Source organism: Portunus trituberculatus, chromosome 25 (genome assembly GCF_017591435.1).
Source record: "Portunus trituberculatus isolate SZX2019 chromosome 25, ASM1759143v1, whole genome shotgun sequence".
In the NCBI taxonomy this organism is placed as follows: domain Eukaryota; kingdom Metazoa; phylum Arthropoda; class Malacostraca; order Decapoda; family Portunidae; genus Portunus; species Portunus trituberculatus.
The window spans coordinates 3,582,501-3,607,500 of record NC_059279.1 but is presented as its reverse complement, the minus strand read 5'-3'; the positions used below and the strand labels follow the sequence as shown (position 1 = coordinate 3,607,500).

General features: G+C 41.4%; 1 protein-coding gene across 1 annotated transcript in view; it reads left to right on the top strand.

The window, feature by feature from the left end:
* LOC123508806 (carbonic anhydrase-related protein 10-like) overlaps positions 1-25,000 on the top strand; it is a 209,147-nt gene that overhangs the window by 160,559 nt on the left and 23,588 nt on the right. Inside the window, exon 4 of the mRNA XM_045262722.1 lies at positions 16,940-17,076. Coding sequence (XP_045118657.1) covers positions 16,940-17,076 — 137 coding nt within the window. The remainder of the gene's footprint in view (positions 1-16,939; positions 17,077-25,000) is intronic.

The window sequence follows — 25,000 nt, the reverse complement described above, 5'->3', positions numbered from 1 at the left end:
CAAACACTTTACCCACCACTGACAACAGGGATATGGGTCTGTAGTTTTTTGGGTCCGTCCTGGAGCTTTTTGTGTGCAGGAACTACTCGAGCCTCCTTCCACACTGAAGGCCAGACGTTTTCCCGTACACAAGTTGTGAAGACTTGGGTGAGAGGGGCAGCCAGTTCCTGGGAGCATCGCTTCAGCAGGTGCGGGCTGATGTCATCAGGGCCGGTGGCTTTCTGTGTGTCCAGCCCCCGCAATAATCGCTTCACCTGCTGATGCGTCACCTCCACCATGGTGACAGTCTTCTCACATTGCTGGACCAGCTGAGGCGGTGGCTGCTGTGGATTCCCGACCTTCATTTTTCCAGCAAACAAGGAAGCCAGCAACTGTGCCCTCTCCTTACTGCTGGTGGCGACAGTACCGTCCTGCTTGCTGAGGGGAGGGATGGATTCTTGGTGGCCAGTTCCTTGTTTGTCCTTAACAAGAGACCACCAAGTTTTGTTTCCTACGCCAGTGCCACACAGTTTCCGGCGCAGGCTTTCCTCCCACTTTTTTAAGGCCCACTTGCTGGTTACCACCATCCTCCTGCATGCAGCCCTGTGCAGGTCCTTGTTGCGCCGAGTCGGGTTCCTCTTGTAGCGGAGCCAGGCAGCATACTTTGCCTCGGCAGCAACACGGCAACGGTAGCCAAACCATGGCTGATCCGTCGATCTGGTGGTGTATTCCCTGTGTGGGACGTGGCGTCTCTGGAGGGCGAGAAGGTGAGAGGTGAGTGCAAGTGCTTCACTCTCTGCTCCTCCCTGTAGCAAAGTGGCCCATGGGGTGTGGGTCAGGTCGCGGCGCAGGGAAGCCCAGTCTGCTTTGTTCCACAGCCAGATGGTGCGGGTGGTGGCCTCGTCCTGAGCCACGCCCACTTCCAGCTGTGTCAGTACAGCGTGATGGTCAGAGCTGCCCACGAGCCCCAGCTGATGACACTGAAGCTTGTCTTCCTGGTAGTCTGAGATGACAGGGTCTAATGTCCCTCCTCGTTCATGTGTGGGGAAGGTGACATGATCTGTCAGACCCTGCACCTCCAGGAGATTCTCGTAGGCGTCTCTTTCCAGGTGGTGATTGAGATCCCCCACAATCAGCACGTGGCTGCAGCTGTGTGCCATCATCAGGTTGTCTAAGGTCTCAGTCAGGTACAAGAGTGAGTCAGGCCCTTGTCGCGGGGGGCGATACAGGGCACACAGCAGGAGGGCTGAGCGGTCTGCCAGCATTACTCGGAAGTACATCATCTCCATCATTGGAGGCGTGTCTATGTCTCTCTCTCTCTCTCTCTCTCTCTCTCTCTCTCTCTCTCTCTCTCTCTCTCTCTCTCTCTCTCTCTGTCTGTCTGTCTGTCTGTCTGTCTGTCTGTCTGTCTGTCTGTCTGTCTGTCTGTCTGTCTGTCTGTCTGTCTCTCTCTCTCTCTCTCTCTCTCTCTCTCTCTCTCTCTCTCTGTTTCGGTCTCTCTCTCTCTCTCTCTCTCTCTCTCTCTCTCTCTCTCTCTCTCTCTCTCTCTCTCTCTCTCTCTCTCTCTCTCTCTCTCTTAATATTTATTTCTTACTTTTCTTGCCTTTATTTCTTCCTCCTATGTTATTCTTCTCATATTTCTTCTTCCAGCATTTCGTTTTTCCTTTTCATTTTACTCTTCTTTTTATCAACGTTTTCTTTCTTATTATTTATCATTTCTTGTTCATTCTTCGGTTTCTTTTGTCACTCTCCTTTTTTCTCTTTCCTTATTATTTTATTTACACCAACAAGTATTTAGAATTCACTTATTTATTTCTATTTTCTTCACATTATTATCTTTTTTATTATTTTATTATTCATTTCTTCTCTCTTATCCACTTCCTTTATTCAAATATTCTCTTCCCCTCAGCTTTATTTTGTTTCTCTTATTTTACACATTTTTTTCTTATTTATTCAAACGCTTTCCCTCCCTTTTATCATCGTCATCTTTCTCTCCTACTTTATATTCCTCTCCTGAATCTCCTCTTTTATCATCTCTATCTTCCTCTCCCTCATATTTTTATTGAAGTTTCCTTCTTTCATCGTCTTTATCTTCCTTTCCTCTCTTCCTATTTTTTTTCCTTTTTATTTGACTGGATCGTATTTTTCCTTCCCTCTTTTTCAGTTTTTTTATTTTTCATTTACGAACGCAACTCATAATTTTCACCTTATCTCATTAAATTCCTCGTGTCTCTTCTCTTTCATCATTAACTATTTCCTTTTCGCTCCTTCCCTTCATTTTCTTGTTTATGTTCAATTATCTTTTTCCTAATTCTTCAACATTTATTATCCTCTCTTTTATTTCCCACATGCTATTCATTCTCTTTCATTATCATCATCATCATCTCTTCCTCTTCCTCCTCCTCCATCCTCTCTTCACTCTTTTCTACCTCTCTGGAAATCTGAAGGAAGGAAGGAACGTTCTGGAAAACTGCAAATGGAGTTCCAGGTTTATCTGTAAGAGGAAGAGGAGGGAGTAGGAGGAGGAGGAGGAGGAGGAGGAGTAAGAGGAGGAGAAGTGGAGGAGGATTTGGTAGGGCTAACCTTCCCTTCTGAGTCATGTTGGGAAGGGAGGGAGAGAGTAAAAGAGGGTTAGTAAGGTGGAGGGAACGGTGACAGAGGTGGAAGGAGTAAGAAAAAGTAAGATAAGAGATGAGGAGTAAGGAAATGTATTGGTAAAGGAAGAATTAATAGAGATGAAGTAAGGAAAGGTAGAGGGAATAAGGAAGAGGGTAAATAGAGTAAAGAATGAATTGATGTAGGCAGGGAGAGTAAGAAATGAGTAAGGACAGCTAAAGAAAATATGGAGGAGGAGGAATGGATAAGAATTAGAAAACAAAGAAAGTACAAAATAAATGGAAGACATACCACAGCTCCTAAAAAGACAAACAAACACACGCACACAATGAAAACAAGAACACATAACATTAATAGCAATAAAAAAAGAAATCTAGGAAAAGAAAAAAAACGAGAAACCATTTCATTATTGACCACGTGACTCTGATGACAAACTTCAACATATCAATACTTAATGGAACCACCACCACCACCACCACTACCACTACCACAACGACTACTACTATTACTACCATTACCACTAATACTACTACTATTACTACTACTAATAATAATAATGCTAATAATGCCCTTACTACCACCATCTTTACTAGTACTACCGCCACTACTACTACTACTACTGTCACTAATGCTACTACCACCACCTTTACTATCACTATCACCACCACTACTACTACCACCACTACTACTACTACTACTACTACTCCCACCACTACTACTACTGCCACCACCACCATCGCAGCCACGTACCCAAAACAACACACAACCACAAGTATTTTCACGTCAACCAACGCTCTCATATTTCCACTTCGCTGCTCCCTCAGTGGCTACCAAAGGGCAATCGGGGAGTGGAGGCGGGAGTGTGTATGGGGAAGCAACACGACAACCACTCCCCCACCAAGAGGCAAGGGGGAGGAGAGTCGTGAGGGGATGGGAGGGGACTCTTAAGGTCACTCTTCAAGGTAAATGTATGTGCGAAGGAGTATTGATGGTATATTGCTAATAGATTATTCATGGTTGATATATGTCAGGGAGGAGGGAGGAAGGGAGGGAGAATTTACTTTATTTTTATTCCTAATGCAACAACACCCCTAACCAAGGACAACATCTTGAGAAAAAAGCCCACTGGAGTGACAGTTCCCTAAGTGAAGTCAAACGGAATAATCAAATATTGGAGAACAAGCATCCTGACTTCTCCAGAATTTCGGATTTCAGGTAAAAATATTAGTTTTCTGTGTTTTCGCCTTTTCTCGGGGAGGAAGAAGAGTCTGAAACAGTATAGGAAATATTATACGTATTGGTACCTAATTTCTACAAACGATATAGCCAGATTGGATAAAATGATTCGTTGAGGATTTTGACGTTAAAAGATTTTGTCACTTAAAGGTGGATGTATTTAATCAGGAAGAATGTAATAAAATATAGGAGAGGAAGGGATGCGTGACTAAGAGTACTGGTTAAAACAATCTCCTCTACGTTGTCAGGCAGCATCGTGTGTGAGACTGACCTTTAAGGAATGAAATACCACTGACTGACGTGAGGTAAAAGATTAGTGAAGGCATCCATTCTAATTTTGGGAGACATTTAAAAATTTTGAAACATTGAAATTAAAGTAAAATGAAAATAAACAAAGTAACTCCTTCGGTACCATACATTACTTAGAACTTATGCTTAAACTTTCACCGCATAACAAGACAAAATAAAAACAGACAATAGAAAAATCAGATGCGCAATTCCTCCAGTGTACAGTAAACATTATCTGCCTATCACAACCTTACCACTGCGATGACACAAAGGCCCATATTCTGAAACACTTCGGCGCTGCATCTTCACTATTTTCAAAGGGGTCCAGTTGAAATGACACGAGATTTTAAGGATGTTTCTGTAATACTAGAGACATACTAACAAGTTTTCTGAAATTAACACGAAAATTACTCTTTGGAACTCGGCTTATCGTCTCTGTGGCCTTTGACAATGGACGCGGTGAGAGAGGGAAGCGTTTCTAAATGTGCCACAATACTTCACTCGCCCAACATGGCATTATTGCAGCAGATACACACAGCTGACACCACGAACTCAGCCACACGTGAGCCAGAACCTTCCTCGCCTCATAACAACCCCTTTGCTGTCTCCTATTTCCTCCTATTGTTTGTAAATCTCAGCTTACACGAGTACGCTCTAAACATGATCTCCTCTTGACTTCCTCTTGAGTTCCTCTTGATTTCCTGACCCGATGTGCCGCATTCTCATCGCCAAGTAGGTGTGAGGGACAGTAGTGTGGCGAAGTTGGGTAGGTGAAAGTAGGTGTGTTGTGGTGAGTGGTGGTCAGTGGTGTAATTGTGGTCTGGGTCTGTGGTGCAGGTGTTTGTAAGTGTAATTTTGGTGTGTGGTGGTGTGTGGTATAAAGAAGTGGTAGAAGTGTGGCGTAAGTTTGTGGTACTGATGTGTGGTGGCGGTGTGTGGTAATGGTTTGTAGTGCAGGTGTGTGGTGCAGATGTGCGGTGGTGTGTGGTACAAGTGAGTGGTGTAAGTGTGGTGCAAGTCTGTGGTACTGGTGTGTGGTGGTGTGTGGTGATGGTGTGTGGTGGCGGTATGTGGTGCTGGTTTGTGGTGCAGTTATGTGGTGGTGTGTCTTGCAGGTGTGTGGAGGTATGTGACGGTGTGTGGTGCTGGTGTGTGGTACTGGTGTGTGGTGTAGGTGTGTGGTACTGGTGTGTGCAAGTGTGTGGTGCAGGTGTGTGGTGCAAGTGTGTGGTGCTATTCTGTGCAGGTGTATGGTGGCGTTGTGCGGAGGTGTTTGGTGTAGGTGTGTGGCGGTGTGTGGTAGGAGGTGTGTGCAGGTATGTGGCGGTGTGTGGTGTAAAACTGTGGTACTGGTGTTTGGTGGTGTGTGGTGGCGGTGTGTGCTGGTGTGTGGTGGCGGTGTGCGCAGGTGAATGGTGGTGGAATGTGGTACTGGTGTGGTGCAAATGTGTGGTGGTGTGTGGTGGTGTGGTGGTGTGTGGTGGTGTGGTACTGGTGTGTGGTGGGTGTGGTGGTGGCGGTGTGAATTATGGGGCTGTTTACTATGATCAGCAAAACGTTTCTGTGTTTATAGCTTTCCAATTTCGTTCCTCCTTTACGTCTCTCTCTCCGTCATGTGTTGTTTGTCTACCTGTCTGTCTGTCGGTCTGTCTGTATGTATGTATGTTTGTCTGTCTATCTGTCTGTCCGTCTGTCTGTTTCTCTTCTTTATCACCGGTGTTATCAGTTCCTCCCTTTCACTAGTTCTTTTTTTTATCTATTCGTCAATCATCTTATATGTTGCTGAGAGAGAGAGAGAGAGAGAGAGAGAGAGAGAGAGAGAGAGAGAGAGAGAGAGAGAGAGAGAGAGATACAAAAGGCGGCGACAAGTTGAGGTGCGTGATATATTTAGACAAACATTGATTGAGGAACGGAGGGACAGACAGACAGACAGACAGACAGACGCACTATCTTCATGATTCTTTACCTGGTGACATGAAAGTGAATTTGATAGGAGAGAGGTGGTTGGAGGCGAAAAAAATACTATCTCCCTTTTTCCCTCTCCCTCTCTCTCTCTCTCTCTCTCTCTCTCTCTCTCTCTCTCTCTCTCTCTCTCTAGAAGTCAATATCAGGGTACCAAAAAATAGTTCTGTCTCATTTCTCTGTTTTGGTAATATTTCTTCGATAAGTTTGTATGTGTCTGTGTGTGTGTGTGTGTGTGTGTGTGTGTGTGTGTGTGTGTGTGTGTGTGTGTGTGTGTGTGTGTGTGTGTGTGTGTGTGTGTGTGTGTGTGTGTGTGTGTGTGTGTGTGTGTGTTTGTGATTGCCTCTTGGTCAGTGTTCGCCAAAGTTATGAGTTTCGCATCACAAATTGTCTTTCCTGCGTTGTATATTTCATAACTTTCCGCTTCCTTTTCTCTCTCTCTCTCTCTCTCTCTCTCTCTCTCTCTCTCTCTCTCTCTCTTCGTATTTTAGTTTTTGTTTTTATTTCAACCGTTTACTCAGCAATTTCAGGAGTTTCTCTTGTATATTATGTCTTCCCCTCTCTCTCTCTCTCTCTCTCTCTCTCTCTCTCTCTCTCTCTCTCTCTCTCTCTCTCTCTCTCTCTCTCTCTCTCTCTCTCTCTCTCTCATTTAACGACTGTATTTCCTCTTTTGTTTCTTAAATGCCTTTTCTTCCTTCCCTTGTATCGTTTACCTCCATTTATTATATACTTCCTTCTTTCTCCTTTCTTTCTTTCTTCTTCTTTCTTTCTCTCCTTCCGCTTCAATAGCCTTTCAAACCCTTCCCTTTATCTGTGTTTTCCTTTCCTCTCTTCCTCTTCTTCCCTCCCTTCCCTTCCTTCATAATTTTACTATCAAATTTTTCTCTATATTCTTGTTCCTCTTCTCCCCTTCCCTTCCTCATGACTTCGCTGGTGTTCCTTTCTTCTCCTCCTTCCCTCTCCTCTCCTTTCTCCAAGCAAGCGATAAATGGTTCTTAATCACAGCTAAATATCACATCAATTAGTTTTATTTTGTGGTGGTGGTGGTGGTGGTGGTGGTGGTGTTGGTGATGTTAATTGTATTGTTGTTTGCTAATGTTTCTGTGATGACTTGCAAGAGAGAGAGAGAGAGAGAGAGAGAGAGAGAGAGAGAGAGAGAGAGAGAGAGAGAGAGAGAGAGAGAGAGAGAGAGAGAGAGAGAGAGAGAGAGAGAGAGAACACGACAGTAGCATAGAAGAAAAAAAAAAAATTCAGGCGACATTTGCATAAGTAATCTTTTAACATGCAAACTCTCACTCTCTCTCTCTCTCTCTCTCTCTCTCTCTCTCTCTCTCTCTCTCTCTCTCTCAGATATGTATGCAAATCTGCTTTGATGATTCTGAGGACGAGAAAAAATAAGGAAAATAAAAAGAGAGAAAAGAAAAAACGACCGCCGCTATCATTTGTATGAGAGCGAGAGAGAGAGAGAGAGAGAGAGAGAGAGAGAGAGAGAGAGAGAGAGAGAGAGAGAGAGAGAGAGAGAGAGAGAGAGAGAGAGAGAGAGAGAGAGAGAGAGAGAGAGAGAGAGAAACTAATCAATAGCTATCAAAAAAAGTACACACACACACACACACACACACACACACACACACACACACACACACACACACACACACACACAGGTGACAGGTAAACACAGCCATTTCTCTCTGCCATAAAGAAAGAAGAAATATACCACACCGCCATTCCACTTCATCCTACCAAAGACTCGTAAATCACGCGAGAAGGGACACTGATGGACGCTGGCGAGAGATGACCATGGCGACGAGGAAAACAAGGAAACAGTGACGCCAAGAAACACAGGGAAAGATGAAGGTACGGAAGGAAAAACAAGGAAATAACACATGGTACATCAGAAAAAAAGAAAATAAATACTTAAACAGATACACAAATAATCCCTGAGAGAGAGGAAAAAAAAGAGACAGAGAAAGGAACGCTAGGGAAAATGAAGGAACGGAGGGAAAAACAAGGAAATAACGCAAGGTCCATGAGGGAAAATGATTAAAATACAGGCATAGAATAAGAAAAGAAAGACTTAGGAGATACGCAAAAAATCCCTGAGAGAGAGAGAGAGAGAGAGAGAGAGAGAGAGAGAGAGAGAGAGAGAGAGAGAGAGAGAGAGAGAGAGAGAGAGAGAGAGAGAGAGAGACTGTGAGAAAGATGAAAGTAAGGAGGAAAAACAAGGAAATAAAAGAATAACTGAGGAAAAGTTTTAAAATGCAAAGATAAAATAAGAAAAGAAGAAAAAAACAAGGAATCCCAGAGAGAGAGAGAGAGAGAGAGAGAGAGAGAGAGAGAGAGAGAGAGAGAGAGAGAGAGAGAGAGAGAGAGAGAGAGAGAGAGAGAGAGAGAGAGAGAGAGAAGATTGAGAAAGATGAAGGTACAGAAGGAAAAACAAGGAAATAATAAGAACTATACGAGAAAAAGGAAAAGTAACAAGATTTAGAGATAAAAAAACAAGAAAAATGAAAGAAAAAACTACAACAATCACTAAATAAAAGAGAAGAGAGAGAGAGAGAAAAAGAGAAAGAGAAAGAGACGGTGGGAAAGATGAAGGAAAGAAGGAAAAACAAGGAAATAAAGAAAGGTACATGAGAGATTAGAAAGTGTTAAAATGCAAAGATAGAACCGGAAAAGAAGAAGGAAAATACTTATAACAATTACATAAAGAATCCTTGAGAGAAAAAGAGAGAAACAATGGAAAAAATGAAGGAACGGAAGGAAAACAAGACAATAACAATACATGACGGAAAAAATGTTAAAATGCAAAGATAGAACAAAAAAAAGGAAAAAAAAGTCAATAATCACACAAACATTTCCAAAGAGAGAGAAAGAGAAAGAAACGTTGGAAAGGTGAAGGAAAGAAGGAAAGAAGGAAAAACAATGAAACAACGGAAGGTGCATGAGGGAAAAAAGTGTTAAAATGTAGAGATAGAACAAGAGAAAAAAGAAAGAGAAAGAGAGAAAGAAAGAGAGAGAAAGTAAGGTGAAAATGAAGGTACGACTGGAAAACAAAAAAATAACACAAGATACCTAAGGGAAAAGTGTTAAAATGTAGAGATAGAACAAGAAAAAAAAGAAAGAGAAAGAGAGAAAGAAAGAGAGAGAAAGTTAGGTGAAAATGAAGGTACGGAGGGAAAACAAGAAAATAACACAAGATGCCTAAAGAAAAAGTATGAAAATGTAGAGATAGAACAAGAAAAGAAAAGAAAGAAAGAGAGAAAGAAAGAGAGAAAGAAAGGTGAAAGTGAAGGTACGAATGGAAAACAAGAAAAAACACAAGATACCTAAAGAAAAAGTGTTAAAATGTAGAGATAGAACAAGAGAAAAAAGAAAGAGAAAGAGAGAAAGAAAGAGAGAGAGAAAGAAAGGTGAAAGTGAAGGTACGAATGGAAAACAAGAAAATAACACAAGATACCTAAAGGAAAAGTGTTAAAATGTAGAGATAGAACAAGAGAAAAAAGAAAGAGAAAGAGAGAAAGAAAGAGAGAAAGAAAGGTGAAAGTGAAGGTACGGATGGAAAACAAGAAAAAAACACAAGATACCTAAAGAAAAATGTTAAAATGCAGAGATGAAACAAAAAAAAAGGATAAAAACAAGTTAATAATCACACAAATGATCCCAGAGAGAGAAAAAAAGAGAAAGAAAAGTGGAAAAATTAAGAAACTGAGAGAAAACAAGGAAATAATGGAAGGTACATGAGGGATACGTGTTAAAATGTAGGGTTAGAACAAGAAAAGAAAAGAAAGAGAAAGAAACAGAGAAAGAAAGAGAGAGAAAGATAGGGAAAGGTGTAGGTACGAAGGGAAAACAAGGAAATAATACAAGGAGGAGGAAAAAATGTGTTAAAATGCAAAGATAGAACGAGAAAAGAAGAAAAGAAAGCCTGCAAGGGAAAATATGAACGTAATAAAGAAAAGAAATAGAAATAAACACAAATAAATCCGATGATAGAGAGAAAAAAAGGAAAAAAAAACACAAAACCACGAAAAATACAAAAAAAAAAAACTCCTCTAATAAAAACATCAAGAAAACAAAAAACAAAACAAGACAAAAAAACAACGATAAAAAAGTGAGAAATAGACAAAAGCTACAAAAATAAGTAATGAAGAGAAAAAGGAATGGAAAAAGAGAGAAAAAAAATCCAATCACATTTTAGTTCTGGAAAAGTCTCCGAATCTTCTCCACCGTTTTAAGCTTCACGTAATAGACAATTAGGATGCAAATGGCACAATAGCAACACTAATGATAGACTTTAAGGTGACCGTTCCATCAAGAGAGGACGAAAGGGAGGAAGGAGGAGGAGGAGGAGGAGGAGGAGGAGGAGGAGGAGGAGGAGGAGGAGGAGGAGGAGGAGGAGGAGGAGGAGGATCTATGAGAAGTCTCTTACATTTCACTCGACTTTTCTTTTCCTTGTCCATTTATGATTTACTGGAGGAGGAGGAGGAGGAGGAGGAGGAGGAGGAGGAGGAGGAGGAGGAGGAGGAGGAGGAGGAGGAGGAGGAGGAGGAGGACGAGAGCGGATACAGGGATCAGAATGAGGAGGAAGAGGAAGTACCATCGATGAAAAAGGAGAAGGAAGAATAAAGAGATCAAGATGAAAAGGAAGATGAAGAGAAGGAAGAGAAAGAATTGGAAAATAAAATGTAGGAGGAGGAAGAAGAAGAGGAGGAGGAGGAGGAGGAGGAGGAGGAGGAGGAGGAGGAGGAGGAGGAGGAGGAGGAGGAGGAGGAGGAGGAGGAGGAGGAGGAGGAGGAGGAGGAGGAGTGAATCAAATAGAGATATAAGGACAAAGACAAATAACAAGAGGAAAAATAAAAGAAGGAAGAATAAGAAACAAAGATGAAATAGAAGGAGAAATAATAAAGCATGAATATAGAATGAACACAAAGACGAAGAAGAAAAGGAAGAAGTGATAACGGCAAAAAGATCAACAAGAAATTCGCGAGTTTCTGTCTCTAAACTTCAATAAACTTCATGGACACAACCAGTCACACCAAGACGCTACATTTCTCATCCTATCTCCTCTCACCTCCTCCTCTTCCCATTCTCTCTTTCCGCCTTCCATTATTTCCTATTCCCTTCTCCTTCTCCTTTTCCTCCTCCTCCTCACAATTCTTTTACACTACGATGCTACTTTTTTCATCCTATCTCTTCCTCACCTTCTCTTCCTATTCTTCCTTTCCTCCTCCTCCTACTCCTCCTCCTCCTCTTCCTCTTTCTCCTCCTCCTCACATTTCTTTTACATCACGAGGCTACATTTTTAATCCCATCTCCTCTTACTTCCTCCTCTTTCCATTCTCCTTTTCTTCTTCCCACTATTCCCCTTCTTTTTCTCCTCAAATTTTCTTCTACTTCCTAACACAACGGCATTCCTCTCTCTTCTCTCCATCTCTTTCTCCTCCCCTTCATCTCCTCCTTCATCCTTTCATCTTCTCTGCGTGACACATTTTTAGCGGCGCAGGTAAAAAAAAGTCATCGATACTTACCTGGGGAAACTAATTACCTGCTAGGGTGAAAAATGAATAAAAATATAAAGTTACGTTCTGTATTTAAGGGACGATTACAAACCTTCATAATTATCTAGTGTAGGTTTATTTTTTTTTCATTTTTTTTTATATTTCTATTGTTTTTAATGTTATTTTATGAGATAATATTCACGTGTTTGTTGTGGTGTTTGTTATTAGCATATGGTTTTTTTTTCTTCTTTTTTTTGTACGTCTTTATTTGCAGTTGTGTGTCTCTTGGTGTTTATTTTGCACTTTTTGGATTGTCATTGCTTTTTATGACTTTTTCTAGGGTTATAAACATATTCCTAGTTTCATTTAGTCTTTCATTCATATTTCTATATTTTCGCTGCAATGGGAAATTTAGGATTTTCATATATGTGTTTCATTATTAAAGTTTTTCCATTTATCTTTTATGTTGTAACATTAAGAGGTCACAATTGTATGTCATGAACTAAATATTTCACTTCATATCTATCTGTACACTTTCATCACACAGAAAGAGTGAAACTTTTCATTGCATATCAGATTTTATTTTTTACCTCTATTATCAAATTGTTTCACATGAGAAGTATCAATGCATAAAAAAAACTTAATTAGCTTGTTTTTTGGGATTTTCAGATAGTTTTTCAATACTACTTGCCTCACTAACATGGCGAAATAAATAAACAGATAATTAAATATGTAAAACAACATTACATTTTCTGATTTCACGCAGAAATTTTACAAGACAAGTGATCATCATTCTATGAATAATCCAACCCAACCTAACCCCACCCCATCCCAGCCCGAACCTAACCCTAATCCAAAATCTAGCACAACCCAACCCAACCCAAACCTAATCTAACCCAAATTAACCCAATCCAACCCAACCCAACCCAACCCAACCCAAACCAAACTTAACCTAACCTAACCTAACCTAACCCAATCCAACCCAACCCAACCCAAACCAAACTTAACTTAACCTAACCTAACCTAACCTAACCAAACCCAACCTCAACACCAACCCAACCCAACCCAACCCAACCCAACCCAACCTAACCTAACCTAACACAACTCAGCCTGACCTAACTTAACCTAACCAAACCTAACACAATTTTAACCTCACAACCTCAGCGTCTGTCAATGGCTCTTATTCTCATATACTTAATCTTTCCACCATCCCTATTTCCCAAAAGACTCATATTGAACCTACACGAATTATCAAGGTGTGTCAATGGTTCTAAAGCCAAATTAGCTTGTTTTTTTTTCATAAAGTAACACAAGAAAAGCAGTCTTGGGTACCCGGCTAATCATCTTTATGGCGTCTGAAAATAGTCGTGGTGAGAGAGCAAAGCCTTTCTGAATACTTGCCTTTCCACCATACTCTAAAATATTTCTGCTCCGACCTCCACTACATTCAAAAGGCTCTAGTTGAAGTTACACGGGTTTCCAAAGGTGCTTTTACAATTGCAGTAGCATATTAATAAGATTTCTACGTTATTAAGAGGAGGAGCACTCTTTAGAACGCAGCTTATAATCACTATGGCCTTCTAAAAATAATCCTGGAGTGAGCAACGCTTTTCTGAATACGGAACTCTATCTTTTTGGTCTCTTATCCGTCCAGCACACTTTCCTTTAGCCTCGTTTCCTGCCTCACTGTCATCCTAAACTGTCCCTAACACTGTCACCTCCACCTCCTCCTCCTCCTCCTCCTCCTCCTCCTCCTCCTCCTCCTCCTCCTCTTCCTTTTCCCCCCTCCTCTTCCTCTTTCTCGCTGTGCCCTCTTGTTTCTCTTCCTTGAACTCTGGTGTCATCCAGCCTCTGACTCGTAGAATCTGTAGTAGTAGAACAGACTCACTGGCAACCTTGTTAGGCCCAGTAGAGCTGTTGCTGTCTGTTCCTTCCTTTGTATTTCTTTGTATTCCTCCTCCTCCTCCTCCTCCTCCTCCTCCTCCTCCTCCTCCTCCTCCTCCTCCTCCTCCTCCTCCTCCTCCCTGCTTCGTCGCTCCCGTTCCGCGTCTGGAAAGAAACTGCAAATTAGGTGCTTAACGTATTTGTTGCCAGTCGATCCCGCCGTGATAAAGCACCACAACATATTGCCTTCCAGATTATCAACATTTATTTGCTTGTATAATTTTGTCTCTCTCCCTTACTTCCTTGCTTCTTTTCTTTTACATTTTCTTGATTTAATTTTTTTGTTTTCCTGTTTTTCTTGTATTTCTTCTTCGTTTTGTTCTTTTTCGTTTTTCATTTTTTGTATTTGTTGAGTTTTTTCACTTTTCTTCTTTTTTATTTTCGTGATTTTGTTCCTTCACTGTCTTTTTTTTTATTTGTTTTCTTGATTTCTTTTATTTCGTTCTTACCTTTCCTTTCCATTTCCAGCGTTTATTAATTCTCTTGCTTTCACCTTTCTCTCATTTCGTTCCTTTCTTTTCCCTTTCATCTCTCGTGTTTGCTCTGTTCCTTGCTTCATTTCTTCCTTCCTCTAATTCTCTCTTTTCTCTTACTTTTAGTGAATTCTCTCCTTCTTTCTTTCCTTCCTTCCTTCATTCATTCCTTTTCTCCTTTCCTTCACTACGTTTAATTAAATTCCTCTTCTCCTTCCTTCCTTTCTTACTCCATTGTTTCTTCTTCTTCTTCTTCTTCTTCTTCTTCTTCTTCTTCTTCTTCTTCTTCTTCTTCTTCTTCTTCTTCTTCTCCTCCTCCTCCTCCTCCTCCTCCACTTATTTCTCTTCCTCCTCTTTCTATTTCTCCTCCTCCTCTTCTTTCTCCTCCTCCTCCTCTTCCACCATCACCTATTCGTTCTCCTCCTCCATCACCTATTCCTCCTCCTCCACCATCAGCTCCTACTCTTCCTCCTCTATCACCTATTCCTCCTCCTCCTCCTCCTCCTCCTCCATCACCTACTCTTCCTTCTCCTGCTCCTCCTCTTCCACCACCTCCAACTCCTTTTTCTTCACCACCACCTCCTTCTCTTCCTCTTCCTTCTCCCCTACGATCACCCCCACCACCACCACCACCACCACCACCACCACCTCCAGCGCAGACTGTTAGCATGATCCAGGCAATTCCAATCGTTATCCATATTTTCGTTGGATCAGAATGCATTAATAGGCAGAAGCGTGTTTCGAACTTGTACTACGGACTGATATATTGAAATAGTTATGGCCTGAAAGTTGTTATAGTTTTCATATGCACTGTTGTTTCATTCTATCTATTTATTTTTTCTCTATTTCTTTTTTTTTATCATTTTTTTTCATTTTGTATTTTTGTGTATGATTCTGCCTCTGTTTCTGCCTTTGTTTCTGTCTCTCTGTCTGTCTGTCTGTCTGTCTGTCTGTCTGTCTGTCTGTCTCTCTCTCTCTCTCTCTCTCTCTCTCTCTCTCTCTCTCTCTCTCTCTCTCTCTCTCTCTCTCTCTCGATTTTAATATTTCAGTTTCGTTTTAGTTTCTTTTTTTCTCGCCATTTTTTTTTCATCAGATTTATCAACTCTTTCCTTTCGTGTTTATATTTCGTTGTTCTTCATTGTTTTATTTATTTTTTTCATTTTCAGTTTTCTCTCTTTTCTGTTTATTGCATTTTTTTTTCTTTCCTTTTTTTATTGTATTTTGTGTCCCTGTTTTTCATATTCACTATTGTTTCTCTTCATCGCGTGTTCTCCTTCTTTCCCCCTTTTTAATTTCTTATTCTTCAAGTGTTTTCTTTCCTTTATTTTATTTCAATGCGCATCTCGTCTCTACATTGTTTTACCTTCTCTTTGTTTATATTTTTTGTACCCGCTTTTATTATTGTCTTTAAATTTTTTTCTCTCACATTTTTCTGTCTCCTTTTTCACTTTTTACTCCTTTTTTTCTTCCTCTCACATTGCATTCATTTGTGCCTTTCTCCGTTAATCTTCATAATGACTCACGTGAAATTGTCTTCTTTTCCTCCTTCCTCTTTTCCTTCATTTTTACCTGTCATCTCTTTCACTCTCCTGCGTACCTTCCTTTTATACCTTCCTTCATCACCTTTCTTTTTTTTCATTCTCTTACTGTCTGATAATCCTTGCCCCTTTCTTTACTCCATTCTCTTTCTTTCATCAAATTTGCCTCTCTCCATCATCACGTCTTATCTCCATCACCACTTTCTTCTTTTTTTATATTCATGTACAATCATCATATATTTCTCATTTCTCATTTTTAACGTCTTTAATCCTTCATCACTAGGAATGGTCTTCTTCTTCTACTGCTATGTGTGTGTTTGTGTGTCTTTTACTGCATCTATCTTCCTTATTCTCATTCCTTTTAGTTTCTACACTCTACCTCCCTTGTTCTCCTTCCTTCACCGTTTCCTCATATATTTTTCACCTCTCATTTTTTTTTTCCACTTCATCACTTGGAACTCCATCTTCTATTTCTATGTGAGTGTGTCTGTTTTTCCTACTGTATCTACTTCTTTATTCTCTTTCTTTTACCTTCTACAGTGTGCCTATCTTGTTCTTCCTTCACTGCTTCCTGCTCCGTATGTTTCCTTTAGTTTCCTTCCTTCACCTTCTCCTCTAGCGACTTCTACAGCAGATACTCCCTCTCCCTAAATCTTTCCCCTTTATCCCATTTTGCCACATCCCCTTCACTGTACTCAATTCTTTTATACCCTTTAGCATCCGTCTCTCGCTCCATCCCTTCAGCCTCCCTTGACTTCTCCCTTCCCCTTTCCCCGTTTCCCTAGAGTGAGGGTTGGCGCCTGGTATGAGTCTCCTCCAGCTTTTTCTGTTCCTTGCGTCTTATTCTGTGACTTCTATCCTTCCTGCACTTCCATTTTAGTCACCGTTTTCCTTTCGGTCTTTTCCTTCAGTTGTTGTAATTGGTTTCTGTTCTTCTGTTGGTAATTCGTGGACTAATTATTATTTTTCACTTCAGTATTCTAATTAACTTCCATGTCCCTTTTTGTCGTCCTCTCATCTTCTGTTCGCGGTCCACCATTTTTATGCAAGAGTTCACTGGTTTTCCTGGCTTTCTCAATCATTCATCCTTTTTTTCTCTGGAATTCCACGGCTATTTTTCTGGAAAACGATGGAACTCAACTGCTATTTTCTACACTCATACCTAATCATTACTCTACCAGAAATAGGAAAATATATTCATAATACCTCAATTTCCTTTTTACCTACAAGTATTTTTTAGAGAGTATACAGTAACTCTTATCATTGTGAACTGTTGCAAACCACAGAGAAAGACTTAGACGGTTCCTAATCTTTCCTTTTTCCTTCCTTGACAATCTACAAATATTTCTCTAGTCCCTTCCGCCATGCATTCCACTCCCTTGACCTCCCGCCCTTCGCTCCTCAGGTCCGGAGTTCTGGGGCGTGATCAACCCGGCGTGGGTGATGTGTTCCGAGGGGCGCCGCCAGTCACCCATCAACCTGGACCCAAGGACACTACTGCACGATCCCAACCTCACACCTGTATCCCTCGACAAGACTGAGGTGTGTGTGTGTGTGTGTGTGTGTGTGTGTGTGTGTGTGTGTGTGTGTGTGTGTGTGTGTGTGTGTGTGTGTGTGTGTGTGTGTGTGTGTGTGTGTGTGTGTGTGTGTGTGTGTGTGTGTGTGTGTGTGTGTGTGTGTGTGTGTGTGTGTGTGTGTGTGTGTGTGTGTGTATTTAATTCAATTCACATATCAAGTTATTTTTTTCTAACTTCATTTTTTTCGTGCTAGTGTTAAAACTATCAATACTACTACTACTACTACTACTACTACTACTACTATCTCTCTCTCTCTCTCTCTCTCTCTCTCTCTCTCTCTCTCTCTCTCTCTCCCCTCGACACAACTTTCTATTTGTGATAATCTGATATTTCATTTTTGCCTTCATTTTTTCTTTTATAAGTATTCTATTTCAAATTGTTTTCCCCATTTTTATTTTTTTAATGCGTCCGTCTCATTATCTTCTTTCTTTTGTTTTAGGATTAGATTCTCTCTCTCTCTCTCTCTCTCTCTCTCTCTCTCTCTCTCTCTCTCTCTCTCTCTCTCTCTCTCTCTCTCTCTGACTGCTATTTATACTATTACAACAACAGGAACAACAACTACTACTACTACTACTACTACTACTATTATTACTACTACTACTACTATTACTATTACTATTACTACTGTTACTACTAATGATACTAACACTACTCATACTACAACTACTACAATTACTACTACTATACTACTACTACTACTACTACTACTACTACTACTACTACTACTACTGCTGCTGCTACTGCTGCTGCTACTACTACTACTACTACTACTACTACTACTAAAATCAATACTACAACAAGAACCACAACAACAACAAGAACAAAAATAACAACAACAACTACTACTACTACTACTACTACTACTACTACTACTACTACTACTACTACTACTACTATTGCTACTACAACAACTATTACCACTACCAATACTTCTACTACTACTAGTACTACTACTACTGCTGCATTTGATCATTTTCACTTCTCGCTAATCTTACGCGTGAGCAAGAATGTTTCTCTGACCTTTTGCTTGAAATAAGATTAATTCAGTATTTTTGTAACCTTTCTCGAGGCCAAAGATTATACCAGCAAGTGACCTTCGCAAGAACGTACCTTTACCTGTGTGTGTGTGTGTGTGTGTGTGTGTGTGTGTGTGTGTGTGTGTGTGTGTGTGTGAGTGTGAGTGTGAGTGTTTTAGGGGCGGAACTATTGGACGGCTCATCTATCTGTCTATCTATCAATTTAAATATCACTATCTATCTGTCCATTAGTTCATCAATTTTTATGTCTCTATCCATCATTGTCTGTCTATATTCCCTACCGTATCTATCTATCTATCTATACATGTAGCTATTCCTCTCCACCTCCAAACTCTCTCTCTCTCTCTCTCTCTCTCTCTCTCTCTCTCTCTCTCTCTCTCTCTCTCTCTCTCTCTCTCTCTCTCCATGTATGTTCATTTATTTGCCTACATATCTGTCTCCATTCATCTATCGACTGAATACACACACACACACACACACACACACACACACACACACACACACACACACACACACACACACACACACACACACACACACACACACACACACACACACACACACACACACACACACACTAATTTATACCAAACAGCTCCAGCAAGAGACTCCCTGATCGATGAGTGAGAGAGAGAGAGAGAGAGAGAGAGAGAGAGAGAGAGAGAGAGAGAGAGAGAGAGAGAGAGGTGACTCAGGATAAATATTTACATGATGGAAATGAGTCTTTTTCCTTTTCTATTTCGCTGGAGATTAACACTCTCTCTCTCTCTCTCTCTCTCTCTCTCTCTCTCTCTCTCTCTCTCTCTCTCTCTCTCTCTCTCTCTCTCTCTCTCTCTCTCTCTCTCTCTCTCTCTCTCTCTCTCTCTCTTGTTTGTCTTTCGTGTTGTCCCTAATTTTTTCATCTTTCCTCTTTCCAATTTTTTTCTTCAACTTCCTCGCTAGTTTACATTTTTTTCTTTCATTTAACTCACTCTCTCTCTCTCTCTCTCTCTCTCTCTCTCTCTCTCTCTCTCTCTGTAACACACACACATCCTATTGTACTTCTTATACACGTTCGTCTTCTCCTCCTCCTCCTCCTCCTCCTCCTCCTCTCTCCTCCTCTTCCTCCTCCTCCTCCTTTTGCTGCTCCTCTTCCCCTTGTTGTCACACCTTTATAAAACACCAAAGCAAACTCCCCTCGTCATGTAATGAGTAATAATCAGCTGAGGCTAAACACACAATGCATTAAGGTAAAAAGGAGACGGGGTGGAAAAAAGAATCACTGAGTTGGCAAAGTTACTCGGCAATCAATCAATTCAGAGCAGGAGGTGGTGGTGGTGGTGGTGGTGGTGGTGGGTGAAGGAACAATGGTCTCGAGTGCTTTTTTTTTATATTAGTTGTGTGTGTGTGTGTGTGTGTGTGTGTGTGTGTGTGTGTGTGTGTGTGTGTGTGTGTGTGTGTGTGTGTGTGTGTGTGTGTGTGTGTGTGTTTTCAGTCGATAGATGAATGAAGACAGATATGTTAGCAAATCAATGAACACACACGTAGAGAGAGAGAGAGAGAGAGAGAGAGAGAGAGAGAGAGAGAGAGAGAGAGAGAGAGAGAGAGAGAGAGAGAGAGAGAGAGAAGAGAGAGAGAAAGAGATTAAAATTGTCACCAGTTCCATATAGAGAGAACTGTAACTAGATTTTTCATGTTTTTCACTACAAGTTCCTCCTTTTGACATTTGACTCTGAGATATACTTGCTGTAGGAGCATAGTTGAATAGCCTTGTTAGGACCAGTAGGGCTGTTACTGTCCATCCTTTCCTTTGTATTCCTTTGCCTTCCTCCTCCTGCACCTCCTCCTTTTCCTACACTGTCCTGTCTCTCTTCCCTGTAACTAGTTAGAAGTAGTTACCAAAAAGTCTTGAAAGGACGAAAAGATCTGCTGCTGTTTGGCTTTTCTTTGTATTCCTTTGTATTCCTCCTCCTCCTCCTCCTCCTCCTCCTCCTCCTCCTCCTCCTCCTCCTCCTCCTCCTCCTCCTCCTCCTCCTCCTCCTCCTCCTCCTCCTCCTCCCGTCACCTGTAGTGGGACATAATAGCCACCAATATCAAGATCTGATTAAGCAGAGTCCCGCCCGGCGCCTCTTATTAGTGTCACTGGCCTCACATGACTCAGATCCACTGCTACCAATTGCATCACTAATACCTGCCTCCTCCTCCTCCTCCTCCTCCTTCTACGTTTCTCCTTCCGCGTCTCCCTCTTCTGTTTCTTCATTCTCGTTTAAATCTTTCTTCTCGCCGTTCTCCATTTTCTTTTTCTCCCTCGTTTGATTCTTGCTTTTATTTTGTTCTCTTCTCCTTCTTGTCTGATTTCTTGTACTCTTTGTCCACCTCCTCTTCCTGTTTCTCTTTTTCGTCTGATTCTTTTTCCTTCTTCTCTTTTTCCTCCACATTCTCTTTCTCCTCCTCTTCTTCGTCCTTATTTTTCTTCTTCCTCATCTTTTTTTCTTCTTTTTCTCTTCCTTCTTGTCGTCTCATTCTCCTCCTCTTCCTCTTCGTCCTCTTTTTTTTTCCTTTCTTGTCTGTTTCCTTCTGTTTCTCTTCCTACTCTTCGTCTCGTTCTCTTCCTCCTCCTCCTCCTCTTCTTTCTTCTCATTTCCTTCTACCTCATCTGTTTCCTTCTGTTTCTCTTCTATTCTTCATTCTCATTTTCTTCTACCTCATCTGTTTCCTTCTGTTTGTCTTCCTACTTGTCGACTCCTCTTCTTTTTCTCCCTCTTCCTCCAGCAACATAGAATAATTAGTGGGTGACATTCAAGAGTAAACACACTTGCTGATCTACGGCTGGGATTAAGTTATTTGTGAGTGAAGAGAAAAGGAAGAGAGAGAGAGAGAGAAAAGTGAAGGCCATCATTTGTGGCATTTCAAGGCATTATGTGATTAGCGGAGGGAAAAACACCGCCACCTGCTTTCATTATCGTTGTTCCGCTATCAAGTCATCTTTCATACTTACTTTTTTCATAGAGAGGGAGGTACTAGAGAAGGTTAAGTTAGGTAGAGGGTTAATTAAGGGAGCGCCTGATGGAAATTCTTAAGTGGTATAGGGGTTATTAAAAAAGGTGATTGTAATCGTGATGGAGCAAGAGATTGTGGGGTTCAGGATTGAAAATTCTAGGTTCATAAAAAAGAGATGGTAAATAATTGTTTTTAAGTGGAATGGCAGATGAATGGCATGGACCCAGGGATTAGATTGTTATAGGTGAGTCATTAGTGAGATATAAAGGAAGGTAAAAGGCATGAACTAAGTAGTCACATTGTTAGAGCTGAGTCATTAGTGAGAAATAAAGGAAAAAAAAAGCAAATTCATGGATGGGGATGATTGCTGGAAACAGGTAAGAATATTTCAAAACAGGGAGTGCCGTGTGTGGGTCTGGTGTTCCGTGTGTGGATCTGGTGTGCCGTGTGTGGGTCTGGTGTTCCGTGTGTGGGTCTGGTGTTCCGTGTGTGGGTCTGGTGTTCCGTGTGTGGGTCTGGTGTTCCGTGTGTGGGTCTGGTGTTCCGTGTGTGGGTCTGGTGTGCCGTGTGTGGGTCTGGTGTGCCGTGTGTGGGTCTGGTGTGCCGTGTGTGGGTCTGGTGTTCCGTGTGTGGGTCTGGTGTGCCGTGTGTGGGTCGTGTGTGGGTCTGGTGTTCCGTGTGTGGGTCTGGTGTGCCGTGTGTGGGTCTGGTGTGCCGTGTGTGGGTCTGGTGTGCCGTGTGTGGGTCTGGTGTGCCGTGTGTGGGTCTGGTGTTCCGTGTGTGGGTCTGGTGTGCCGTGTGTGGGTCTGGTGTGCCGTGTGTGGGTCTGGAGTGCCGTGTGTGGGTCTGGTGTGCCGTGTGTGGGTCTGGTGGTTTCTTGCAGCTTCCCTTGTTTTCTTATATTCTTTACTCCAGAAGTGGGACGTTTTTTCACCATGGGATTTGAGTACGATTAGACGATTCTATTTACATTAAGAAGGGTCTATGGATGTCACAAGATTAATGGCCGGAATCCTTACAAATCTAATCCAACATATAATTTTCTGTGTAAAATCCCCAAATAATATGCAGAATGAATATGAAAATGCGTCTTGGTACTGAATGGGTTAAGTTTTATGTATCTTTAGCAGAAGTTCCGATACAAAGAGGTGAGAGGAAATACGTAATGTTGCTGTCCTTTGTTTTAGTTTCTTTGTTTTCTAAGTGCGTTTTCTTCGAACGTGAGGGAAATGAGAAGTTAAATTGTCTTCTGTTTGGATATTTTTTTTTAAGAGAGAGAGAGAGAGAGAGAGAGAGAGAGAGAGAGAGAGAGAGAGAGAGAGAGGGTATTCGCCAGCGTAGTTGAAGTTTAGATGCAAAAAGGTGCGAGGAAGAACAAAATCCTGACTTTTTTTAGGTTTCCTTCCAACGTAACGTGCAGGAAACAAAAAGTTAAATTGTTTTCTTGTAAATCACTGTCTTCCATTTTTGTTCCCTCAGAAACATAGTGGACATTTTTCCTTTTCTTTTCTATGCCCTTGGTCATCTTTAGCCCATCAATCATGAGAACAGAGTAAGAATTGTGTTTGCTTGTTGAGATGTTGCTGTCGTCCACTTTTTATATTCGAAAATACAGTGTTTTTTTTTTTTTTTATCTTACGCTCTTAGTCATCCTCCTTCCATCGACCATAAGAGCAGAATAACAAACAATTTTTGCTCAGTTATTGGAAAATCGTTCTCTTCAACAGTTTTTGTCCGGAAATAGGTTTTTGTATATTCTCTGCCGACTTTCCTCCATCAGCCATGAAGAACAGAACAAGACGAATATTGAGTTTGCACTGGAAAACCATCCTCGTTCACTATTTTTTATTCTTCTAAGCTCACGGGTCGGCGTTCCTCCATCCACAATCAGCAAGAGTAAAATTATCCTTCGTTCTGAAATTCATCTTACTTCTCTGTCTTTTCTTTAAACCAGTAACCTGAGAATCTTTCCCTTTTCCTTGCCACTGTTCTGCCTCCAAGTACAAGTGCAAACACAGGTCGAGGTCATGTCAGGTCAGGTCAAGAAATCTGCATTCTTTTTTTTTCTTTAATCGGTAATTTCAGATGCTTATTTCTTTTGTATTTTCTGCTAATTCTTCCTGCATGCATTAGACAAAAGGCGTGAAACCAGGTGAAGTCATGCCAGATTAGGTAAAAAAAAAAATTATGCATCCTTCGCTTTTCTTCAAACTTACTCGTAATTTTCTTCCCTTTTTCTAACATGGTGCATAAAAGAAAACAGAGAGCAAGATGCATAAGAAAAAAAAAAAACGTGAAATCAGGCGAGGTGATACCAGTTTTTCTCGTCCCTCCAACTGCTTACTCTGTATAAGGGCCTTATCCGTCCCTGTTGGAGTACTCTTCGCATGTTTGGGGGGGTTCCAGTCACACAGCTTTGCTTGATAGGGTGGAATCGAAAGCTCTTCGTCTCATCAACTCCCCTCCTCTGACTAACTGTCTTCACTCTCTTTCTCACCGCCGAAATGTTGCATCCCTTTCTATATTTTATCGCTATTTTCATGGTAACTGTTCTACTGATCTTGCTAACTGCATGCCTCCCCTCCTCCTGCGGCCACGCTGCACAAGGCTTTCTTCTTCCTCTCATCCCTATTCTGTCCAACTCTCTAATGCAAGAGTTAACCAGTACGCTCAATCATTCATCCCTTTCACTGGTAAACTCTGGAACTCCCTCCCTGCATCTGTATTTCCAAATTCCTACAACTTGTCTTCTTTTAAGACGGAGGTATCGAGGCATTTGCTCCCCTAATTCTGGCTGACGGTTTTGGCACTTTTTCTACTCTTTGGAGAGCCAGCGCTCAAGTGGGCTTTTTTCTAACTTTCTTTTTTTTGCCCTTGGCTGGCCCTCTTCCCTACGTAAAAGGTTAGATTAAAACTATACATCCTTCACTTTTCTTCAAACACACTCATAATTTTCTTCCCTTTTTCTAACCTGATGCATAAAAGAAAACAGAAGGCAGGTCATGGCTTAGTCAGGTCACTGTGCATCACCTGAACTGGCCTTCCCTGGGGCGCGAGAAGTAACGCTCTAATACGGTCATCTCAATTCTGGGCTCAGGAGTGACATCAAGAAGCTTAAGTCTGATCCGATTAAGACCACGAGTCGTCTAAGCTTGAAAGTAAGGCGGAGAAACTTTGTGCCTCTTTGATGGTGGCGCTGGTAGTGGTGGTGGTAGTAAAGGTAATGGTGGTAAAGAGACTGGCCACGCTGGTATTTGTACTGGCGAGAATATAAATTAACTTCCCAGCCACCTGTGTGTACCTGTCAAGACCCCCCGAACGCCTGGCCACCTGCGAGTTCCCACCTAGTGCACTCTCGCGTTAATTTTGCAGCACAGGAGGGAGTAGAATGAGGCGTTTAGTCGTCCATTCAATTAGTCATCCACACACGTCATTATTCAGCCAACGAGGAACGTTTTATCCTTCCAGAGCTGCCTGGGAGTGTTGCTGTTAATCTTTCATTGACTCTACAACCCTGCCAAATGTCAATACTCGAAATTGCAGTTGAGTATAAGAAAAGAAATTTCACTGTTCTTCTAGCCTTTGAAAACAGTCGTGATAAGAGTAGAGCGTTGCAGAAAAAAAAAATATATATAATGCGTTAATGGGTTTTTAATAGTGATTTTAACTCCTTCAGTATCGAGACACTTTTTTACCACGGAGTTTGTGTACGAATAGAACATTTTATTGACATTAGAAAAAGTCTATAGGGGTCAGAAGAATAATGGCCAGAGTCTTCACTATTTTAATCCTCACATAAGTTTCTGAAGATGTATAAAATCGCCAAATAGTAACCAGAATTAATATGAAAACGCGTGACGGTATACTGAAGGG